This window comes from Alternaria arborescens (genome assembly GCF_004154835.1).
Source record: "Alternaria arborescens strain FERA 675 chromosome Unknown contig_14, whole genome shotgun sequence".
Classification (NCBI taxonomy): domain Eukaryota; kingdom Fungi; phylum Ascomycota; class Dothideomycetes; order Pleosporales; family Pleosporaceae; genus Alternaria; species Alternaria arborescens.
This window is the reverse complement of record NW_021167869.1, coordinates 574535-592920: the sequence shown is the minus strand read 5'-3', so window position 1 is coordinate 592920 and position 18386 is coordinate 574535. Positions and strand designations below refer to the sequence as shown.

Sequence of the window (18386 nt, the reverse complement as noted above, 5' to 3'; positions counted from 1 at the left end):
CGATGTGCAGTAGGTGCTGATCTCGTGTGAAGTGCACCGAATTTTCAATCATCCAAAGTCGCTCACTGACTCTGCTGTCAAACCTGTCTTGATCTCGATCAAGTTCCGGTACGACTTGGACATCAGCTGTTGGTGAGCACCACGATGAGGGGACCAGGACGTAGTCGACGTCGATATCGGAGCAATATTTTTTGGTGCTCTACGATCGTGGTTGACTCTCGGCGGGGCACAGAAAGGCCGACCAAACTCGTCATTCGCTAAGGCGGGGCCAATCAACCCCGCCATACAGCGGCAGCTAGACTACTCACTTTTTTTCGTTGCAGTGAGGCTACGAAACTTTTTTCTCAGGCTTCACTTCTTCTCTTCTCTACAATTGCCTGGCAGTCTCGCTTCTCAAGGGTTCCATAGCCCTAGAGCTGTCACTTATACCTTCAATTATGGCTCCACAGCCCGACCAAAGCCACGACTTGGCTCTTGAGCTTCAAGATGGCTATGTCTGCTTCGGAAACAGCTTCGGTGCTGACAAGAGCATTTCTGGAGAACTCGTCTTCCAGACGGGCATGGTTGGCTACCCCGAGTCAATCACAGACCCCTCCTACCGCGGCCAGATCTTGGTCATCACATTCCCCCTAGTAGGCAACTATGGTGTGCCCTCGAGGGAAGAGATGGACGCCCTTCTCGAGGGCGTTCCAGCTCACTTCGAGTCCAGCGAGATTCACATTGCGGGATTGGTTGTAGCTACATACGCTGGCGAGGAATACTCGCATCACTTGGCCACCTCTTCGCTGGGCGCATGGCTCAAGGAGCAGGGCGTGCCCGCCATCACTGGCGTCGACACACGAGCGCTGACGAAGCGCATCAGAGAGGAGGGAAGTATGCTGGGACGTCTCATGCAGAGGACTGGACCAACTCCTTCCTCCACCTCCCTCACCAACGGTGCAGTCAACACCCAGACCCTCGCCGACGACGAGGTGGACTGGAGGAGTAGCTTCGAGCAGATTGAATGGCTTGACCCCAACAAGAAGAATCTGGTTGCTGAAGGTATGCAAAACCCGAACTCCAGCAGAGACCCATCCTAACACCCGTATAGTCTCCATCAAGGAACCCAAGCTTTACAAGCCCGATCCTGCGACTGCCCTCAAGCACCCCTCTGGCCGTCCCGTACGTGTCGTCACTGTTGACGTCGGTCTCAAATACAACCAGCTTAGGTGCTTGGTCCGGAGAGGAGTCGAAGTCTTGCAGGTTCCATGGGACTACGACTTCCCTGCGCTCGCTGGCAAGGACTACGATGGTCTCTTCATCTCAAACGGTCCCGGTGACCCAGCTATGATGGAGTCTACCGTCAAGCATATCAAGAGTGCTATGGACGAAGCGCGAACACCCATCTTCGGTATCTGTCTTGGTCACCAACTGCTCGCACGAGCTGCTGGCGCCGATACAGTCAAGATGAAGTTCGGTAACCGTGGTGCCAACATCCCTTGCACCAGCTTGCTTACTGGCAAGTGCCACATCACGTCACAGAACCACGGTTATGCCGTTGATTCCAAGACACTACCCAACGGCTGGGAAGAGCTCTTTGTCAACGCTAACGATGGGAGCAACGAGGGTATCCGACACGTTCGCAGGCCTTACTTCAGTGTGCAATTCCACCCCGAACACACCCCTGGCCCTCGTGACACCGAGTATCTCTTCGATGTCTTCATCAGCACTATCCAGAAATCAATGACATCATCCGAAGTCTTGTCACAGCCAGTCGAATTCCCCGGTGGCACCTTCGAGGAGAACAGAAAGCTCACCCCTAGGGTGGACGTCAAGAAGGTGCTTGTCCTCGGCAGTGGAGGTTTGAGCATTGGACAGGCTGGAGAGTTTGACTACTCTGGAAGTCAGGCGATTAAGGCTTTGAAGGAAGAGGGAATCTACACGATTCTGATCAACCCCAACATCGCCACCATCCAAACATCCAAGGGTCTTGCCGACAAGGTCTACTTCCTGCCCGTCAACGCAGATTTTGTTCGCAAGATCATCCAGAAGGAGCGACCTGATGGTATCTACGTGACCTTCGGTGGTCAAACCGCCCTCCAGGTCGGTATCCAACTGAAGGACGAATTCGAAGGCCTCGGCGTCAAAGTGCTTGGTACCCCGATTGACACCATCATCACTACAGAGGACCGAGAGCTCTTCGCTCGTAGCATGGAGTCGATTGGCGAGAAATGTGCCAAGTCTGCATCTGCCAACAACGTAGAAGAGGCTATGCGCGTCGTCAAGGACATCGGCTTTCCCGTCATTGTCCGAGCTGCCTATGCTCTTGGTGGGCTCGGAAGTGGCTTTGCAAACAATGAAGCTGAGCTGCTCGACCTTTGCAACAAGGCTTTCGCCGCCAGTCCTCAAATTCTCATCGAGCGCAGTATGAAGGGCTGGAAGGAGATCGAATACGAAGTTGTCCGAGATTGCCGAGACAACTGCATCACAGTTTGCAACATGGAGAACTTCGATCCGCTCGGTATCCACACGGGAGATTCCATTGTGGTTGCTCCCTCGCAAACTCTGTCCGACACTGACTACAACATGCTCCGAACGACCGCTGTCAATGTCATTCGCCATCTCGGTGTTGTCGGTGAGTGCAACATCCAATACGCACTGAACCCCTTCTCCAAGGAGTACTGCATCATTGAGGTCAACGCCCGTCTGTCGCGTTCTTCCGCTCTTGCCTCCAAGGCGACAGGTTACCCCCTTGCCTTTGTTGCAGCTAAGCTTGGTCTGAACATCCCTCTCAACGAGATCTCCAACTCAGTCACACGTGTGACATGTGCTTGCTTCGAGCCATCGCTCGACTATGTTGTCGTGAAGATTCCTCGCTGGGACTTGAAGAAGTTCACCCGTGTCTCAACACTCCTCGGTTCTTCCATGAAGAGTGTTGGCGAAGTTATGAGCATTGGTCGAACGTTCGAAGAAGCCATTCAAAAGGCTATTCGCGAGATCGATCCCAGCAACCTCGGTTTCAACGAAACTCCAGCCCTGATGGAGATCGATCAGGAGCTGCAGACACCTTCCGACCAGCGTCTCTTCGCCATCGCCAACGCTATGAAGGCTGGATACAGTGTTGAAAAGATTTGGGAGATGACCCAGATTGACAAGTGGTTCCTCAACCGCCTCAAGTCTCTTAGCGACTTCGAGAAATCAATGGCAAGCTACAACACCCTCAGCATCACCATGCCGCTGTTGAAGAAGGCAAAGCAGCTCGGTTTCTCCGATCGCCAACTCGCCAAGTTCTGGGCCTCCAACGAGCTTGCCGTCCGTCGCGTGCGTGTCGATGCTGGAATCTTCCCTGTCGTCAAGCAGATTGATACGGTCGCAGCTGAGTCCCCCGCCGTGACCAATTACCTTTACTTGACATACAACGCCAAGGAGCACGACATCAGCTTCAACGACAAGGGTATCATGGTTCTCGGTTCAGGTGTGTACCGCATTGGATCATCAGTTGAGTTCGACTGGTGCTCAGTCCGCGCTATCCGCACTCTCAGAGAGCAGGGCTTCAAGACAGTCATGTTGAACTACAACCCGGAAACAGTTTCTACCGACTACGATGAAGCAGACAGGCTATACTTTGACAACATCAGCTTAGAGGTTGTCTTGGACATCTACCACCTTGAGAACTCCAGCGGTGTCATTGTCTCCATGGGAGGCCAAACCAGTAACAACATCGCCCTTCCTCTGCACCGCATGAACGTCAAGATCCTCGGTACTTCCCCCGAGATGATTGACAATGCCGAGAACAGGTACAAGTTCTCTCGTATGTTGGACCGCATCAATGTCGACCAGCCTGCATGGAAAGAGCTCACCAGCATTGACGAGGCGATGGAATTCTGCGACCGAGTTTCCTACCCTGTCTTGGTTCGTCCCTCGTACGTCCTGTCTGGAGCTGCCATGAACACTGTCTACTCGAAGCACGACCTGGCCAACTACCTCAATCAAGCTGCCGACGTTTCGAAGGAGCACCCAGTCGTCATTACCAAGTACATCGAGAACGCGAAGGAGATCGAAATGGATGCCGTCGCTCGCAACGGAACCATGATTGGTCATTTCATCTCTGAGCATGTTGAGAATGCTGGTGTTCACTCTGGTGATGCTACATTGATTCTTCCTCCTCAAGACCTTGACCCAGAGACTATTCGCCAGATCGAAGATGCCACTGTAAGTTTTTCCAGCTATATACATCTACCACGCATTTACTAACCCATGATCAGCGCAAGATAGGAGCTGCACTAAACATAACTGGACCTTACAATATCCAGTTCATTGCCAAGGATAACGAGATCAAGGTTATCGAGTGCAACGTCCGCGCTTCCCGATCCTTCCCATTCGTCTCCAAGGTCATGGGTGTCGATTTGATCGAGATGGCTACCAAGGCCATGTCAGGCCTACCTGTGACTGAGTACCCACCCACTAACATCCCGGCCGAGTACGTTGGTGTCAAGGTTCCCCAGTTCTCGTTCTCTCGTCTTTCCGGTGCTGATCCTGTCCTTGGTGTGGAGATGGCTTCCACTGGTGAGGTTGCCTGCTTCGGTCGTACCAAGTACGAAGCCTACATCAAGGGTCTCATTGCCACTGGCTTCAGGCTGCCGAAGAAGAACATCTTGCTGTCTATTGGTTCATTCAAGGACAAATTGGAGATGTTGCCTTCAATCGAGCGTCTGCACAAGATGGGCTACAACCTCTTCGCCACTGCTGGAACTGCTGACTACATTCAAGAGCACGGTATTCCCGTTAAGTTCTTGGAAGTATTGTCCACTGGTGAACACGACGAGCAGAAGCAAGAGTACTCGCTCACCCAGCACTTGTCAAACAACCTCATCGACTTGTACATCAACTTGCCATCCAGCAACCGTTTCCGCCGACCTGCCAACTACATGAGCAGAGGATACCGTACCCGTCGTATGGCCGTTGACTACCAGACTCCTCTGGTGACCAACGTGAAGAACGCGAAGTTGTTGATTGAGGCTATCGCCCGCCACTACGACATGGAGATCAGCAAGGTAGATTTCCAGGAGTTTGCTGCAGCTCCCGGAGCCCACGATGCATCTTCAGGGCCTTTGTCTAAGCTCAACGGCTCGCTGTCGCTGCAGCAACTTCTTGCAAGGTCTCCATTCAAGAGGGAACACATTACCTCTGTCAAGCAATTTACCCGTGCAGACCTTCATCTGCTGTTCACCATCGCGCAAGAGATGCGTCTCGGTACTCAGCGCCAGGGTTGTCTTGATATCCTCAAGGGTCGCGTTCTCTGCACTTTGTTCTGCGAACCATCAACTAGGACTTCCGCTTCCTTCGATGCGGCTATGAAACGTCTCGGTGGTGAGGTCGTCGTCATCAATGAATTGGTGTCGTCTACACAAAAGGGCGAATCCATTGCAGACACTATCCGCACTCTGGGCTGCTACGGTGATGCCATTGTCCTGCGTCATCCGTCGGAGGAGTCGATCAACATTGCTACCAAGTTCTCCGATGTGCCTATCATCAACGCTGGTAACGGTAGCCGTGAGCACCCAACCCAGGCTCTTCTGGACATCTTCACCATCCGAGAGGAATTGGGCACAGTGAACGGTAAGAATTTCCGTGTACGAACCTTATGTGAGACATACACTGACTCCTTTTAGGCCTCAACATCACCTTCGTTGGTGACCTGAAGTATGGCCGAACAGTCCACTCCCTCTGCGAGCTCCTTTCTCACTACGATGTCACCATCAACCTTGTGTCGCCCTCGTCTCTACCCATGCCTAGTGGTGTCACTGATGCACTGAAGGCCCGCGGTCAGCTGAACAAGGTCACCACTGAGCTGACCGACGACATCGTCGCGTCATCGGATGTCATGTACTGCACTCGTGTACAGAAAGAGCGCTTCCCAGATGTTGCCAGCTACGAGGCTGTCAAGGATGCGTTTGTCATTGACAACAAGCTACTGAAGGGAGCCAAGGCGAACATGATTGTCATGCATCCGCTCCCAAGGAACAACGAGATTAACGAGGAGGTGGACTTTGACCCAAGGGCAGCCTACTTCAGACAGGTAAGTCTAACCCTGATTCAGAAGGACATCTCAGCTAACAGCATCGCAGATGAGATACGGCCTGTACACCCGTATGGCGCTTCTCGCTATGGTCATGGCTCCCTAATCAGATCATCCAGCGCACGACTTCATGGCAGGCGTTTGACGGTTTTCACGAAAACGAAGAAAGCAACAAAAAGTTTTCCTTCCGCATACTTTCCTTTCGAGTTTATACCATGACATAGACGAGCATCATCAGCAAAGATTGTAGATAGATACTCAAAAGCATTTCCACGGAGTTTTGGCCACGGGTTAACGGCATATATATGATGTATAATTATCAACATCAGGATGGGGGGAAGCTATTTCACTTTTTCTGCAGCACGTTTCGGTGTTATTCTTGTATATTTTCAAAGAGGGGGAAAGTCATTTCATTTTTATTTCGTTTTCTTTTGGCGTTTGGGTGGGTCCTCTGATCGAGGTTGGGAATATGGATCGGAGTTGAGAGGAAGATCGGTACATCAATCGGACTGGGTAATTATCGGCGGTATTATGGATAGGGATCTGCATGGTTTTGGAGTCGATGGAACGGGGGGGTCAAACACAATGGAATTGGGAATAAAGGCAGTCATCACTACTGCCGGGAAGAGGGAAGACGCCAGACGCCTCGCCCTTGGTGTATACAATGGAAACAGATTTCCCACGTTGCGCGAAGTCGTCGGACTTTGCGTAAGAACATCGATCTCTCTGAACACGTCGTATATGCTTCGTGAAATCCTTGTCGCTTTTCGGAAAGCAATGGTATTGTGCCAGCAGTGGCAGGAGTCTAGTGGCCGAGGCATCGCCCCCAACCTGATGTTCGTTAGCTGGTGATTCGAGACAAACTAACGAGATTCTGCCATGTTCAGTGAACTTACCAGGAAGACCACAGCCGAAGCCGACAAATAGGTAGATCAAAAAGATGACAACCAGCGTTAGCAGTACCATCAATTTGACGTTCTTCCACCACATCCTCCTCTTTAGCGTCCGTGACCTGACCCTGAAGTCCCTCGCATTCTCACCCAGTCTGCCAGTCTTATCAACCAGGACACTCATGTGTTCGCCCCTCTCCAGCACACGTTCAATGTTCTCTGTCATGATTTCCCTTACGCCCTCGATCTCGCGCTGCGCCGTCCTGAGCGCATCCTGTTGTCCAGCCTGAGTACCACCCTGCTCTACCATCATCCTCTTCAACGCGCCGTTGAAACTCGCGCACCCATACGGCGGCAAGTCATGGAAGTTTGTGCTTCCAGGCTCGAATTCAGCAAAGAACTTCTTCTCGAGGTTCGTCAGGAAGCCAAAGGGTATGCGCTGGCCGAGGTCGCGTTCAGCGATAACGAGGAAGGTGAGGCCGCCGGCCGTGGACTGATTGTTGGGGAAGTCTGAAGGCGACTTGACGAGGCAATGAATGAAGAACTTGGATTGATCGATGGTTTTGTGGGCGGATTTGTCGTGGGCGATGCGTGGGAGGACGAGAGAGACGAGAGAGGAGGCATTAGAGGAGGCCGAGGCGGTGTGTTCGGTCAAGACGGTTGTGTTGTGAGCTATGCATGCGCTGTGATTTAATCAGTTAATGGTGTTTCCAATTTGTATCATGTATTAGAGAGGCCATACTAGAGCAGCGGCGTGGAAGAAGACGAAGACGCCATGTTCAAGGTTGGCGGAGGAAGATCAAGGGCTCTGCGCGTAGCCGCGGGCGCTTTCGATTGTTTGCGTGATTTGGGATTCGAAGGAGACTTCGAGTAGGAGATGAGTCCTCGAGAGACTAGAGCGTGGTGGTGATGATGATGATGTGGGTCTGTTGTAGTGGTAGCCGTTGATGGTGTTGGTGCTGCTGCGGAAGGAGTGCCACTAAAGCTGGGGATGCTGCCTCTAGCCATGTGCGTCATAGCCAAGACGGTTCACGCCTCATGCGCTAATGCATGGATTGCGCTTGCGATTGATTGATGGGGCTTGCTTGCGATTTTAGTCAACTTCGCGTCTTCCATGCGCGTAAACGGGAGTTGTCGCAGGTATCAATTTCGAAGTCTTCCAGTTGCGGTGGTTACGATCGCGTAGCAGCGAGGGTCTGCCTGTCATTTTAATTTCCGTGTTTCGTTTGCCTTTCACTTGGACACCCCACACTCTCCCAGCTCGCGCATACTCCACCGCTACGCAGAGACACACAACACAGTTTGAGCCAGCATGGTGCGCGTAAAAAACCGCTACCTGGTAGTCAACTTCCTATATCCGGAGCCTCCCGCGAAGAGCAAGACGCAACTTTCGGACGCCATTCAAATTCACTCGCCGACGCCCGATGCCCTTAAGCAGGGCCTTATCATACGTATGATACGGGACGGTGTTGAAGAGCTGTTTGGCGACTATGGCTCGGGTATGGTGTCTTCGGGACTGAAAGGTATATTGCAAAGGCCTCGAGGGATTTTGATCGCCGTGCTAATGACGTGCACAGTCAATTATTGCTCTCCCTCAACCAGCACCGCCATAATACGATGTCCACGAGACCACTACCAAATGGTCTGGGCAGCTCTCACATACATCACTCACCTTCCCAAACCTCTCGATATACCTGTCGTGATAAAAGTCGTGCGGGTTAGTGGTACCATCAAAAAGGCGGAACAGGAGGTTATCCGACGGTCACAGCACATTATCAAGAGAGCAAGAGCCTGGGATGGCGTCGGAGAGCTGCCCATGCTACAGAAAGTGGAGAAGGCAGTTGATAAAGAGAGGAAAGTAGAGGAAGAGGTGCTTGCTAGGATTGACGACGACAACGAGAGTGAGGACATGAGCGAGTAGGCAGACTTGAGGCTCTGCGTTTTTTTCATCTGCTAAGCTTGGCTGTCGGATACTGGATACGGGCCCTAGACATCACTGCGTGCTGCTTGACCGACACCATGTCCTTGCTCCTGGCACTCCTCTCTGTACTGCTCGGCAGTACTTAGGTGTGCCTCTGAAGCCAAACACAACCAGAGGGTTGTCTTAAGGGATAGAAACAGCGGCTCTGGCCCATGCTCGTGACAACGCACTACATGAGCTGAAGAAGATCTAACAAATTGCTGCTTGCGCAGCTGATGTTGATCCATATCAAGGTCTTCGGTCTGCCATGAAATGTCGTGCAAGGGGGGATATGTGGAAACCCATAGTCGTTTTCGCGACAACGTTGCACATATTGGGTCGTAAATGCGATCAAAGTGGTGGTTGTGCCACGCATGGAGAAGCTCGACTTCCTGGTTGGTATAATTAGTGAGGAGAATAATGCACTACAAGACATTGTACAAGCAATTGAGGCGAATGGCAACGCCTCAATTGATGGATTATATACATTCTTCAGATATAAATACTATTCGTACAAAAGCTAGATACTTCAATTCGGCCTCAGCATAGCAATGATGCTCGCTGTGATGACAGCCCCAGCCGCAGCGCCTTGGAGGATGGCGCTGGTATAGTCGATCCGCCGCATTGAAATGACGCGATCGCTAACAATGTCATGTGCTATGAAGCTAGCCTTTTGCTGCCAGCTTTCTAGTTTGGAGGGGGGAGTGGTGTGAGATGACGAGATTTCTTCAGCAATGGTAACACGTTCCTCTGGTGTCAGGGTCTCTTCTTCAGGAGTAAGAGCCTCAGCTTCAACAGTTACAGCGGATTCCTGGACGACTTCGGGAACGAGTTCAGGTTCGACCGACGATACGATGTTTGTTCCCGCTGTTGGGGACTCCTCAACGACCTCCTCGGCAACCACGAGCGGTGCCTTGGCAGGTGCGTCTGTACGATCAACAACCCTGTCGATCTCTTCCTCGATTGCTGTTAGACCTTGCGTGGCTGACGCGGGCACAAGTGCAGTAGCAGCAGCCGATGACGCTGCAGCATCCATAGCAATCTGATGCTGCGCCTCCAAAGCCTTCTTGATTTCCCTGACCATCCTCCTCCTTCGCCACGGCTCCAAGATTGCCAAACTCAGTAGCAACAGGAAGATGTTGACACCCATGAGGCCAAATGTGACCCAAGTACTGTTCCTTCGGATGGTGTCGCTCCAGATCTGCTCTTCGTGGTATTGCGCACGTTCCCTCTTTTCCAGTTGTGCTCGCGCGTCTTCCAAAGCATTTTCGGCGTTTGCAACGGCGTCCTTGGCTTCCCGAACGGCTTGATCATTGATGTGTTCGGAGCGAATGAGGGCCATGTAGCGTTCAAGGTCGCCATTTGACCATGAATGTTTACGCTCCAGGAGAGCGACGACTTCTTTTTGCGAGGTAGCTTGGTGGGCGAGGGCGGTGTCGAGGGCTTGTTTAGCGGAGTCGATGGCTAGACGGCGGGCCTTGACAAGTTTCTCTGCACGGTGTTAGCTGCTGCGTCGGAGCGGTACAAGATGATTGCATATACCCTGCTCTTTGATTTCCCTCCTGAGTGCCTCCACGCCAGAGTAGTCGGTTCCAGTGTATGTATTGACCTTTTGTGTGACGACGGCAAGCTTCGGTAGCAGCTCATCCATGGCATTGGAGAAGCGTTTTGAGAGGCTCCATCGCTGCTTCTCTTGATGCGAAGGCAGGTGTTCGTCCGGTACGCGAGCAATATTATCCAAGGGCTCGTCCTTTGTGGGTGGTTCCGATTCTTTTGGAGGAGGCTGTTCAATCTTGGGAGCGGGCGGTTCTTGCAATGCGGCCACGGAAGTTTCTGCGGCTCGTTTGATAGCCATTTGATCCTCGAGTATAGCATTGAGTCTCCTCTCTAACCGCTCCTGATCCTCTGGTGATGGCGGGGCTCCTGATAGCTTGGTCGGAGGTTGCTGTATAGGATTGGAGTCGTTTGCGGGCGGCGGCATTGCGATGGGATCCGATGGCTTTGGTGGTCTTCCTTGTTCCCTCCATCTTGTTGAGCTTGTGAAAGTACGTTGCGACCATTGTGCAGATGGGTTGGCGCTCAACGGCGTCTTTGCATGCCACCTCAACGCACCAGGAGCTGTGCGATGGCGACACCTCGACAAGACGGACGATGCGCTGCGAGCAACATTGCTCAGAGATGGTGACGAAGGCGCTACCGTATTGGCGACAACCGAACGTGAAGCATGCTGAAGCAGTGGCCTCATTCTTGTCTCTACCCTCACATGAAGAGCGCCTGAGCTGTATGACGAATGACGAAAAAGGGCCAAAATGCGGACCCCCGAAGCGGGCGGCGTCGCATCGAGCGCAGGCGACGTGCCAAGGCGCGTGGGGCTGCGGCATGACGATGACTGGCCCTTTAGCCAGCGTCCCTTACTTGCACGTTTGCCGGCATTCCGTTTCAGGGCTTCCCTAGTGCCCCTCCATCTAATCTTTGAGAAGTTGTTGATATCGCCGAGCGCCCTTTACTTCTACTTCCACAGTCAGGACATAGAACCAGCAACACAGTCGCTCGTTTCCGTCACATACACCATGGGTTCCACACAGATTGATTTGGCAGAACTGCCTGCCATGAAGAGCAACCCAAAGGTACAACTTCTCAATCGTCTTGGCTATCTCTTATACTGACAACGCCTAGTTCATCTTCTTCACCGACTTTGACGGCACAATCACCCTCCAAGACTCCAATGACTTCATGACCGACAACATTGGCTACGGCCGCGACAAGCGCCGCGCCGGAAATATCGCCTGCCTCAACAACGAAATCACTTTCCGCGACTCCTTCCAAGATATGATGGACAGTGTCACAAAGCCCTACGACCAATGCATCCAATACCTCGTCGACAACATCAAGTTGGACCCCGGATTCAAGGCCTTCTTCGAGTGGTCGCTGGAGAACAACATCCCAGTCGTGGTACTGAGTTCGGGAATGGAGCCCGTAATCAAGGCCTTGTTGGAGAAGTTGGTCGGCCCAGATGCAAGCAAGATGCAGGTCTTGGGCAACCACGTCGGCCCCAGGCAAGGAAAGAACATCAACGAAGAGGGTGGATGGACAATCCTCTTCAAGCACCCCGAGTCCGGTTTTGGTCACGACAAGTCCATCGAGCTACGAAAGTACTCCAGTCTGCCCGGGGACCTCCGACCAACAATGTTCTACGCTGGCGACGGTGTATCAGATCTCTCTGCAGCACGCGAAACAGACTTGCTCTTCGCCAAGAAGGGTCACGACCTGATCAGCTACTGCGCGCGCGAGGACGTGCCATTCACAGTTTTCGAGGACTGGTCCAATATCCTGAGCAAGTGCAAGAGCATTGTAGAGGGCAAGACCACTGTCCAGGCTGCCGCCAAGGAAGGCTACGAGGCGTACAAGAGTGGCGCTGCTGGAATTGAAGTCCAGACCAAGAAATAAATGGGATTGCCGAAATTTGGTCTCGGGAAGATCATTCCTGGTTCCTGGTTCCTGGTTCCTGGGAGTTGGGACCGCCTATGTTGCGGCGCAGTAGATACCAAATCCTTTTGATGATGTGCGCACGGCAGTGGCTGCGGCGTAGACAGACTATGTGGGGGAGAGAATTATCCCAAGGCATCACCATAGACTGAAACGTTCGACGGCATAGAAAGACTATAGATACGATTTATACGATAGACTAGAATTTGATGAAATTTTTATACTCAAGAGAATGCGCCACATATGAGACGACCGTTACTATGTACTCCTACAAACATCGCGCAATGAAGAAGGGCTGTTGCCAAGGGTATCTCTCGCAATGCAATACAGCAACAACTAGACCGATCGAATATGTACAACTTGCCAGCGTCGTAATTCAGGCTACCTCGAGATGTTTACCTCGGTTGTCCTTACGATCGTCATACCCCTGGGGAGCACACTCATCCTGTTACCCCTGCCAACATCATGATCCAAGATACTCTCATCGCTCTCTCCAGCTTGACTCCTCGGTCTGCTCATTCCCCTTCCCCGTCCTGCCTCGGCATGATATGTATCCTTACCCAGCACAGCGTCCTCAGTATACGGGTCCCGGCCGGTCGACGAGGAATTTTCACTCATGTTTTTCATAGCGAATGAGTTACCGGGGCGCATGTCATCTTGCTTCATGTATCCATTGGAACGGAAAGGCGTGCTGTTGAGGCCGTTGGACCCAGTGGTGCGGCCTTTTGTAGCGAGGGAACGCATTTGGCCGAAGAAGTTCGCGAAAAGGGGTTTCATGGTAGGTAGACAGGCAGCGATGATGCCCACGTGCATCTCGACTCTATTTGAAGTGTTAGTCGAAGCTTATAGTTGAGTTGGAAAGTATGAGCACGTACTGCTGCCAGATATAATACCATGCTCCGTCACCGGACCAATCCGTAATTTTGAAGAAGTTGTACTGCATCGGTGTTTTGTAGATGGCTATTGCAGAGGCGAAAAGTCCCAGACTCAGGATGACTGCCAACCCAATGCGCGTTTGGATTGTAACCTGCAACCGCCACACCATTGGTATGGGAATCAGAGCGAAAAGCAGATCGGTGGCGATGTTGATGGACGAGTTGAAGACACCAACGTTCTTAAATATATTAGCGTCGTAGCATTTTGCAGTTCTGCAATCGTGTTAGTATATATCGTGGACGATATAGGGCGTAGATGGAATGCGTACCCGGTCGGTGGGCGTAGGGTGTAGTCCCACCCTGCTTGCACCGGAATACATTGGAAAATGATAGCAAAAGTCGAACCAATGGTAAAAACACCGATGAAGACTATTTGTTTGTCAGTTGCTTGATATTCGAAGTTCAGGCATGTTAACTTACCCAGCATGCCGATAAGGAAAGGCCGCCATTTGGTTCGGTCCGCAAGTCGCAACAAGAAGAAGCCGATGGAGAGCTTGATGAAGCTGTAGGCAGCGATGATGAATATCGAGTAGAAGTACATGATTTTGAAGAATGGGAATATGTTCTCCAGTGGGAAGGCTTCGGCGTGTTTTCCGAGACCCAGACCGATGACCTTTAAGAAAAGTCCCAAGGTGGTGGAACTAAGAGCCTGTAAGGTTATAATCAGCAACCGACCCTTCCTCAGTGACTTCGCACCAGAACGCATGCGTAGTAGGAGTATGAAAACCTACCAAAGCAATCGCCATCATAATGTCTGTTACAGTCAGTCATGTCTGCCACGACTTCGGATCGGTGGATCATACGTACCATCCCAACCAAACGTCTTCAGCATGAAGATCCGGACATAGAATCGCATCAATATAGCGGCTGTCGACAACGCAAACAGGGAACCTTCCACTGCCAGCAGGCGTCCAGCCTGGTTCTCCGCCATGTATTCTGGTGACCGAGCTGGCATCATCGGCGGCCCCCCTTCCTGTCTCGAAACAATGGCATGGTACTCCATGTCAACGGTTGTGCAATCGACGAGAAAGCGATGAGTAGATCTTGTTGCTTGGACGTAGGTGTCCAGGCTATTAGAGCATTGTTCAGGAACACTTTCTGCAGGCTGTTTCTAAAGTAGCACTTAGGCACATGCAGATTGTAAAGATCCTGAACTGGGAGCAAGCGAACACATGTCTCGAGTAATACTGGCTTTGACCAATAATTGCACTTCCGTATATGCATGGTACGCAACTTTAGTGTAGACACGACGGCTCGGCAGGGTCGTGCAGCTTAGGAATAACCGGAGTGGCGGTTTCAGTGCCGAGCCGTTCTCGAGGTCATCAGTGGCTCTGCAGTCGCAAAGTCTAATCCTTCATCTTCTGACGTGCCGCTCAACTGCTACGTCTTGAGCATCAAGACAGATACTTTCATTGCTTTCTTCATGCGCAAGAGAGAATGCATGCAAGACACGACTGCGCAGCAACAGAACGTATCGACGATACAACCTCCTCAATCGACACTGCGGATTCCGAACGGTCCGGACCGTCCACTCAGTGATCCAGGGCTAAAACCACGATCATAAACAAGGAACATACAGACTGCGGACGATCAGTTCCGCTCTTGGGAGACGGAGTTCCAACAACAACTTCCCGTAGAAGTTACTCTGCGCGATTCGCAGTCTGAGTAGGAGTAGGTGCCTACACATGGAAGCAACGCTTTCCGGACGCAAAGTGCTGTTTTACTGAAGGAATATTGGATTACCGTAGCGACTTTCCCTTTACGTAGAACTGTCATGCGTTCCCGTCAATGGCTCATAGTCGAGACGAGTGTAGTCTTGTGCACGGAGATGGAGATAAGCTGCGCGTTGTCTAAACGAACATACCCTAGTCATGGGCCAGTCTCAGACCTCTTCCTTCCATAGTGGGGATTCTGGTTCTGTGCCAATCACCATCACGACTGTCCTCCATCTGTTAGTCACGAGAACAGTACTGCTCAGCTGCGTCGCACAGCGCTGCGCAAATGTTCTCGTGAGATATGCGTGTTGCTCCCGTGTCGCGTATCAAAGTAAAAGCCATCGGAAAGCTACCAGTGCAGTGGCAGTCGGAGGATTAGGTAGGTAATTTGTTAGGCGAAATGCGGACCTGCCACAGACGAAGTAGGTGGTCGCATGTTAGATGAGTAAACGGGACGGTGGTCGAGTATTGGCAGGCGCTAGTTGTTCGCGCTAATCGTTTAGGCGCGACCAAGCCGCTCCCGCGGAGACTTCAATTATCCGGCCTTTGGCAGTTGTCCCGAGATAGCGTGACCAGGCGGGCCGCCTACCTTATTCCCCCCTCCCGTTCGTAGTCCAGGACTCCAGAGCTTCTCTCCGTGGACAGGGTCTCCGACCAAAACTTTTATTAGCCTCCTTAATGCATATTGCCTAAGAATGAATGCCTGTCAAAGCACCTGGTACCAGGTACCAATTGGTCGATTCATCATGTTCATCGGACTACAAGCAGAATATAGCTGGTACCGATGTATTTCCAGAAGCCTGACGCCCTTCCCCTCAATCCCGCACCCGGACATCATGCGACGCGGCCGGGTAAACTAAAGTGGCGCCTGGTCAAGGTGAAGTTTTCACCAGGATTATGCTTCGATTTGTCCATTCACTCCCCTGACCGAACAGCCTGGTCAGATCGATATGTAAATCTGCTTCAGGGTAGAACATGAGCACATCGATCACGACCAGCTAGCACTTATGCTGGGACGTGTTCAGGCACCGGTATGTCTTCCTCGGTGAAGCCATTTCAAAAAAAAAAAAAAAGTGTAGTAGCCCACACGACTTAGCATCCACTTCTTGCAGCCACTTATCCTAGTCCCTGACAATCCCATTCTACCCACTACCTTGCCCACTTTTGGTGAATTCGCAGCCGAGAGCTCCGATAACCAGGCATCCAATGGTGTCCGCCCGCTAACGCGTCTTACACTCGTTTACAGGCGTTAAATCCGCCCCGAATCCTTCCTTCCACTCACTTATAGGGGCGAGACTCATGCGAACCCACGTGTAGCGGAGTTTTGAAAACGCCTTGTCAAATCCCACAAGGCGACCTCGGCATTCGCTAGCGGCCAGCCGCCTATTCGGTGGTAGAGCATGCACCAAGGAGCTTTTCGAACCCCTTCGAACGCCTCAAGGTTATTGGCGAATAAAACATCAGTATGCCATAAGCTCAAGGGCCACACCGACTGACTCAATGCCTATCATTACCTGCCCGGAAACAACAGACCGAGCTAATGGGTCTGAAAACAGTACGATGTTGTACAGCACAGGTATTCTATGCCGATATTAGACTAGATGGAGGCGAGTGTTGGATTGCTTCCTGCGAGTATTTGAAGGCACATGCAGCCTCAAAACTTTGGACAGGGCATCGCCACGTTTTGCTCACGCCTCTTTCATCTCCTAATATTAATACAGTAATCGCTAGCTTGTGTTGGCCTTTCATCCGGAACCTTATTCAACGTCCTCGACCGTTTCAGTCGTTTGCTCGTCTTCATCCTTCACAAGCCTCTCTAGACCTTCGATCACCCATCTTTAACCGGTTCGAAACGCCATCATGCGTACTGCAGCATTCCTTTGGCTCGCTCCTGCAGCACTAGCCAGCGCCATCCCTTCCTTCGAAGAAGCTTCTCCCGCCATCTCATTCGACAAGAGGCAGAATGTGTCTCCCAACGTCCTCGGGGGCAAGATCCTGCAGGCTGATTTGTACGCTGGTGTTGCTGCCATCAACCAGCAGATCTACCAGGCTACCCAGAAGCCTGACCAGTTCAAGAAGTGCAATCCCCTGAACCTAATTGTTCGCAAGGAATGGTAAGGCGCCAGCAACCGAGATGTGGATTGCACGCTAACAGAATTAGGGCAACCTTTACTACACCGGAGAAGAACGACTATGTCAAAGCCGTCCAGTGCATCTCCAAGCTGCCTCCTAAGACACCCAAGTCTGAGTGCCCGGGCTGCAAGAACAGATACGGTAAGTTATGACTGTATGAAATGCATGTGAGACATACTCTGACTTCGCATCTCCACATCTGTAGACGACTTTGTGGCAACACATATCAAGCAAACATTTGCCATCCACAACACTGGCAACTTCCTCCCATGGCATCGTTACTTCACCTACGCTTACGAGCAAACCCTCCGTAACGAGTGCGGTTACAAGGGCTATCAGCCATACTACAACTGGCCCCGATGGGCTGACGACCCGATGAAGAGCCCTACTTTGGATGGCTCTGCCACCTCTATGGGCGGTAACGGTGACGCTGGATGCAGCAACCAGACCTTCTACGGTATCCCCACCAACGATGCTCCTCTGATCAAGATCCCCAAGGGAACTGGTGGAGGTTGTGTAACGTCTGGCCCATTCAAGGATTGGTCTGTCAACCTTGGTCCTGTCTTCACCGACTCTCTCTGCACGCCTCCCAACCCGATCGTCGACTTTACAGACCCCAACATGGGACTTGGGTACAACCCTCGCTGTCTGAAGCGTGACATCTCTGCCTGGACTTCCAGGCAGTGGACCAACGATGAGATGGTTGTGAAGCTGCTCAACAGCCCTGACATGAAGACCTTCTGGTACGACATGCAAGGTGGTGACCCAGCTTTCGCCGAATTCATGGGTGTGCATACGTAAGTTGTATTCAAGGAAGACGTATTCAAGACATGCTAATATTCTACTAGGGCTGGTCACTTCACTGTTGGTGCTGACCCTGGTTCTGACTTCTTCACTTCGCCTGGTATGTTCTCCTACGTCAGCTTCACAAAGACGTTCGGCTAACAACGAAACAGGTGACCCATACTTTTACTTCCACCACGCCCAAATCGACCGTGTGTGGTGGTCGTGGCAGAACTTGAACCCTGCCAACAGGACCAATGCCATCTACGGAACGATTGCCCTGGGTGACCCTACCGCCCCTGCCACCAAGCTCACCGACACCATGACTCTCGGACATGCCTACCCTGGCAACATCACTGTTAGTGATGCGATGAGCACTATGGCAGGACCTTTCTGCTACACGTACATCTAGAGACGGACCCTCGA

General features: G+C 51.9%; 7 protein-coding genes across 7 annotated transcripts; 4 read left to right on the top strand and 3 right to left on the bottom strand.

The window, feature by feature from the left end:
• Positions 1 to 437: 437 nt before the first annotated feature.
• On the top strand, positions 438 to 6164 carry AA0111_g6680 (hypothetical protein; the record flags this gene model as incomplete). Its single annotated transcript, XM_028652929.1, has 5 exons — positions 438 to 1041; positions 1091 to 4191; positions 4245 to 5598; positions 5652 to 6058; positions 6108 to 6164. The coding sequence occupies 5 exons, from the start codon at positions 438 to 440 to the stop codon at positions 6162 to 6164; spliced, it is 5523 nt and encodes a 1840-aa protein (XP_028505630.1).
• Positions 6165 to 6863: 699 nt separating this feature from the next.
• AA0111_g6679 (hypothetical protein) lies at positions 6864 to 7725 on the bottom strand (the record flags this gene model as incomplete). The annotated part of the gene is made up of 3 exons (XM_028652927.1): positions 6864 to 6889; positions 6955 to 7631; positions 7691 to 7725. 3 exons carry the CDS (start codon positions 7723 to 7725, stop codon positions 6864 to 6866), a joined length of 738 nt encoding a protein of 245 aa, XP_028505821.1.
• A 535-nt stretch (positions 7726 to 8260) lies between these two features.
• AA0111_g6678 (hypothetical protein) lies at positions 8261 to 8869 on the top strand (the record flags this gene model as incomplete). Its single annotated transcript, XM_028652926.1, has 2 exons — positions 8261 to 8471; positions 8526 to 8869. 2 exons carry the CDS (start codon positions 8261 to 8263, stop codon positions 8867 to 8869), a joined length of 555 nt encoding a protein of 184 aa, XP_028505702.1.
• A 568-nt stretch (positions 8870 to 9437) lies between these two features.
• AA0111_g6677 (hypothetical protein) lies at positions 9438 to 10889 on the bottom strand (the record flags this gene model as incomplete). The annotated part of the gene is made up of 2 exons (XM_028652925.1): positions 9438 to 10399; positions 10451 to 10889. The coding sequence occupies 2 exons, from the start codon at positions 10887 to 10889 to the stop codon at positions 9438 to 9440; spliced, it is 1401 nt and encodes a 466-aa protein (XP_028505826.1).
• Positions 10890 to 11217: 328 nt separating this feature from the next.
• On the top strand, positions 11218 to 12355 carry AA0111_g6676 (hypothetical protein; the record flags this gene model as incomplete). The annotated part of the gene is made up of 2 exons (XM_028652924.1): positions 11218 to 11535; positions 11585 to 12355. 2 exons carry the CDS (start codon positions 11218 to 11220, stop codon positions 12353 to 12355), a joined length of 1089 nt encoding a protein of 362 aa, XP_028505827.1.
• A 420-nt stretch (positions 12356 to 12775) lies between these two features.
• AA0111_g6675 (hypothetical protein) lies at positions 12776 to 14284 on the bottom strand (the record flags this gene model as incomplete). The annotated part of the gene is made up of 6 exons (XM_028652923.1): positions 12776 to 13214; positions 13270 to 13542; positions 13599 to 13698; positions 13750 to 13978; positions 14061 to 14083; positions 14137 to 14284. 6 exons carry the CDS (start codon positions 14282 to 14284, stop codon positions 12776 to 12778), a joined length of 1212 nt encoding a protein of 403 aa, XP_028505828.1.
• Positions 14285 to 16904: 2620 nt separating this feature from the next.
• Positions 16905 to 18372, top strand: AA0111_g6674 (hypothetical protein; the record flags this gene model as incomplete). Its single annotated transcript, XM_028652922.1, has 5 exons — positions 16905 to 17158; positions 17206 to 17318; positions 17383 to 17974; positions 18026 to 18081; positions 18134 to 18372. 5 exons carry the CDS (start codon positions 16905 to 16907, stop codon positions 18370 to 18372), a joined length of 1254 nt encoding a protein of 417 aa, XP_028505829.1.
• Between the last annotated feature and the right edge of the window lie 14 nt (positions 18373 to 18386).